This window comes from Charadrius vociferus, unplaced genomic scaffold (genome assembly GCF_000708025.1).
Source record: "Charadrius vociferus isolate BGI_N301 unplaced genomic scaffold, ASM70802v2 scaffold142, whole genome shotgun sequence".
NCBI classification, from domain to species: Eukaryota; Metazoa; Chordata; class Aves; order Charadriiformes; family Charadriidae; genus Charadrius; species Charadrius vociferus.
In genome coordinates this window covers 571,812-574,530 of record NW_009647025.1, presented here as the reverse complement: position 1 = coordinate 574,530, position 2,719 = coordinate 571,812, and the positions used below count along the sequence as shown (strand labels likewise).

The 2,719-nt window shown below is 41.1% G+C and overlaps 1 protein-coding gene across 1 annotated transcript; it reads left to right on the top strand.

Moving 5' to 3' along the window:
- Positions 1–154: 154 nt before the first annotated feature.
- Positions 155–2,348, top strand: MRPL18 (mitochondrial ribosomal protein L18). Its single transcript, XM_009895537.1, has 4 exons — positions 155–197; positions 532–712; positions 1,673–1,907; positions 2,159–2,348. Exons 1-4 carry the CDS (start codon positions 155–157, stop codon positions 2,228–2,230), a joined length of 531 nt encoding a protein of 176 aa, XP_009893839.1. The 3' UTR covers positions 2,231–2,348.
- The last annotated feature ends 371 nt before the right edge of the window (positions 2,349–2,719 follow it).

Here is a 2,719-nt window from a genome sequence, read left to right as displayed (position 1 = left end):
GGGCGGGCGGGCGGGGGATCGGTCTGACAGGGAGAGGCCCTGCCCGTAACTCTGGTGAGGGGTTCCCGCCGCCGCCGCTCTGGACCGAAAAGTTGTGTAGCAGAGTGAGTTTGCAAGCCTAACTCCAAATTCGTGTTTGTTAGCCTAAATAGTGATGAACGGCTTAACAGGATCGAGGATTTTTACCTTGTTATTTGGTAGCGCTGGCATTGGTTCCTTGTGTAGTTTGCTTTCAGCATTTTGTAAAGCCTTAATCCTAGGAATCTTCTAGTTACCCATTAGTTTATATTTTATGGGTGGGTTTTGATCCACTGTTAATACACTTCATTTTTAGCCTTATTAGAGAAACAGGTTCAGCTTTGGTAATACGTCTATTTAGCGTTAAAAAAAAAAAAAAAAAAAACAAACAAAAAGCTAATTTGCCCTGTTACCTTTTACAAGCTGCATCATTCTGTATTGTATTCTTTCTACTGACCGCACTGTATTTTTTTTTTTTAACTGGGGGTGTTTTATTTCTTGGTTCCCCTCAAGGTCTTCATTTAGCATCAACTACAGCCAGTCTCAAAACTGAGACTGAAGTGGACACAAGTGAAAATGAGGTTGTTGCCCCAGACTTCACTAACAGGAATCCTCGGAACTTGGAGCAGTTGGCCCTGGCTAGGAAGGAGCGTGGCTGGAAGACAACATGGCCAAAGCGTGAATTCTGGCATAGGTGAGTCAGAAAGTCACTGGCAGAAATTAAGACTCCAGAGCAAATTAAAAAAAAAACAAAACAAAAAAAATCCCAAACAAACAAAAAAAACCCACCCAAAAAAAACCAACAAACCCACCAGGTGGAATTTCTACAAAATGCACTTTTTGGGTTGTTGAATCAGTTGCTCCCTTAGCTGTTCTTAATTAACAGTTGTCTTCTGTGGTCAGAGAACACTAGGCGAGCATCACGTGAAAGTTAATGTATGTGCTGAAGACCTATTGTTAAGGTAGCAGTAATATTGCTTAAGCAATGGCTTTTTAACTTAGGATTCTCCTAGTCCTGTGCTGACCATGCATCGTTATTTTACTTGAGGCACCATAGTAGTTTGTTGGGTTTTGTTGGTTCGGAATTTTTTTTGTTCTTGAAGGGAGAACCACGTCTAGTTTGTTCGTACCTGGAAATCTGATATTGTCTCGGTGCAATAGAAAATAGTTGCTCCTAACACTGTGGTTATGTGTTATGGTTTATGAAGTACTGCTTGACCACTTGCCAATCCTGACAAGTAAGCAGAAGCCTTTAAGAGACTGTGTAGCAAACCTAAGGTTACATTTCTGCTGGAGCAGTTCCCCTGATCTAGCCCATAAGCATCTGTACCGCACTGTGCATGTGTACAGTGCTTGGTTTGGAGTTAGTGCTGGTGTGAGGCAGCATAGGACTGTCACCTGCGCAACTGGTGAAAAGGTGAAATTTCACTCAGTTGAACTGGTCAAATGAGTCCTATTTTATGTTCTAATAAAGTAAGCAAAAACCTAGATAAGATAATAAAAGCAATGTTAAGAAATCATTGTTGTATTAATAGCTCCAGTACATTCAGTTTTATTTGAAGTGAGTCACTTATGCATTGAGGTGTGTGAATGTGTTCTCTCCCTAGATCTGGAAAAGGCATCACATCCTATGTTCTTTGTTTCCTTCACTCAGGTTACGCCTTGAGCGGACACAGCATTATGTAGAAGCCTTCGTTGAGCGCTGTAATGGGGATGTTGTAGTATCTGCCTCTACCCGAGAGTGGGCCATAAAGAGACACCTGTACAGTCCCAAGGGAGTATCAGCTTGCAAAAACCTTGGCCGTGTAATGGCACAGCGCTGTTTAGAAGCAGGAATCAACTTTGTGAACTTTAAAGCTGTTATACCCTGGGAATATCGTTGTGACTCGGCAAGTACCCATCTCCTGACACTTATTTAGCCTTTTGAAGCATTAGTTTTACTCCTCTTCACCTAGTTTTCTTATGTGGCCTGACAATTCCTTCTTGTGATGCTCGAAAGGGTAACTGACAAGCTGCAGTCCTGGCCGTATGTTTCAGTGAGGCTGTTAACCTCTGCCCCTCCACGTAACATGTCCCCACTGATATTTTGGTGCTGATGTTTTTTCTTTGTACTTACTTGTGTCTCTGTCTTTTAAACAAGATTCAGGAATTTGAAAAAGCAATGGAGGAGGGTGGTGTCGTCCTGCGTGAGCCACGAAGAATCTATCAGTAAAAGGGAGACCATTGGGAAAACTTTCCAGGGAGCAACAATGACTTCTTTAGGTGTGTGTACAGGCACAGTGAAGGTCCAGAGCTGGAAAAAGTTGAAATAGGGTATCTTACAATAAAATGTTTTTAAATGCCTGGAAATGTGTCACATTCTTGATGCTAAAATCCTCAACACCTTTCTTTTAAGCCTAGAATAAAGTGTTACAGTTCAACCTGACAGGCTAACAGAATTTACTTCAGAATTCAATAATTTTAAAGTATATTTTATTTTTTGTTTGTTTGTTTGAACCTGAACTCTTTGAAATGATTGCTCCATCTAGGTGGCCAGTCTAATTTAGCAGAATGCAGTCATTTATGTCAATGTTTAGACTTTATTATACATGCTAAACTTGATAAAAAGATTGAATTCTCCTAACTCATCCCTGCAGCTTTCTTGCAACCCTTACATTCTAATTTCTTAAACTGAGGAGAGAAGCCACCCAAACGCCAGCTG

Excerpts from the sequence above, each read along its gene's own strand:
- MRPL18 (XM_009895537.1), top strand. The coding sequence starts at position 155 with ATGAACGGCTTAACAGGATCGAGGATTTTTACCTTGTTATTTG. Across the intron at positions 198-531 it reads GATTTTTACCTTGTTATTTG|GTCTTCATTTAGCATCAACT; the intron begins GTAGCGCTGGCA and ends GTTCCCCTCAAG. Across the intron at positions 713-1,672 it reads AAGCGTGAATTCTGGCATAG|GTTACGCCTTGAGCGGACAC; the intron begins GTGAGTCAGAAA and ends TCCTTCACTCAG.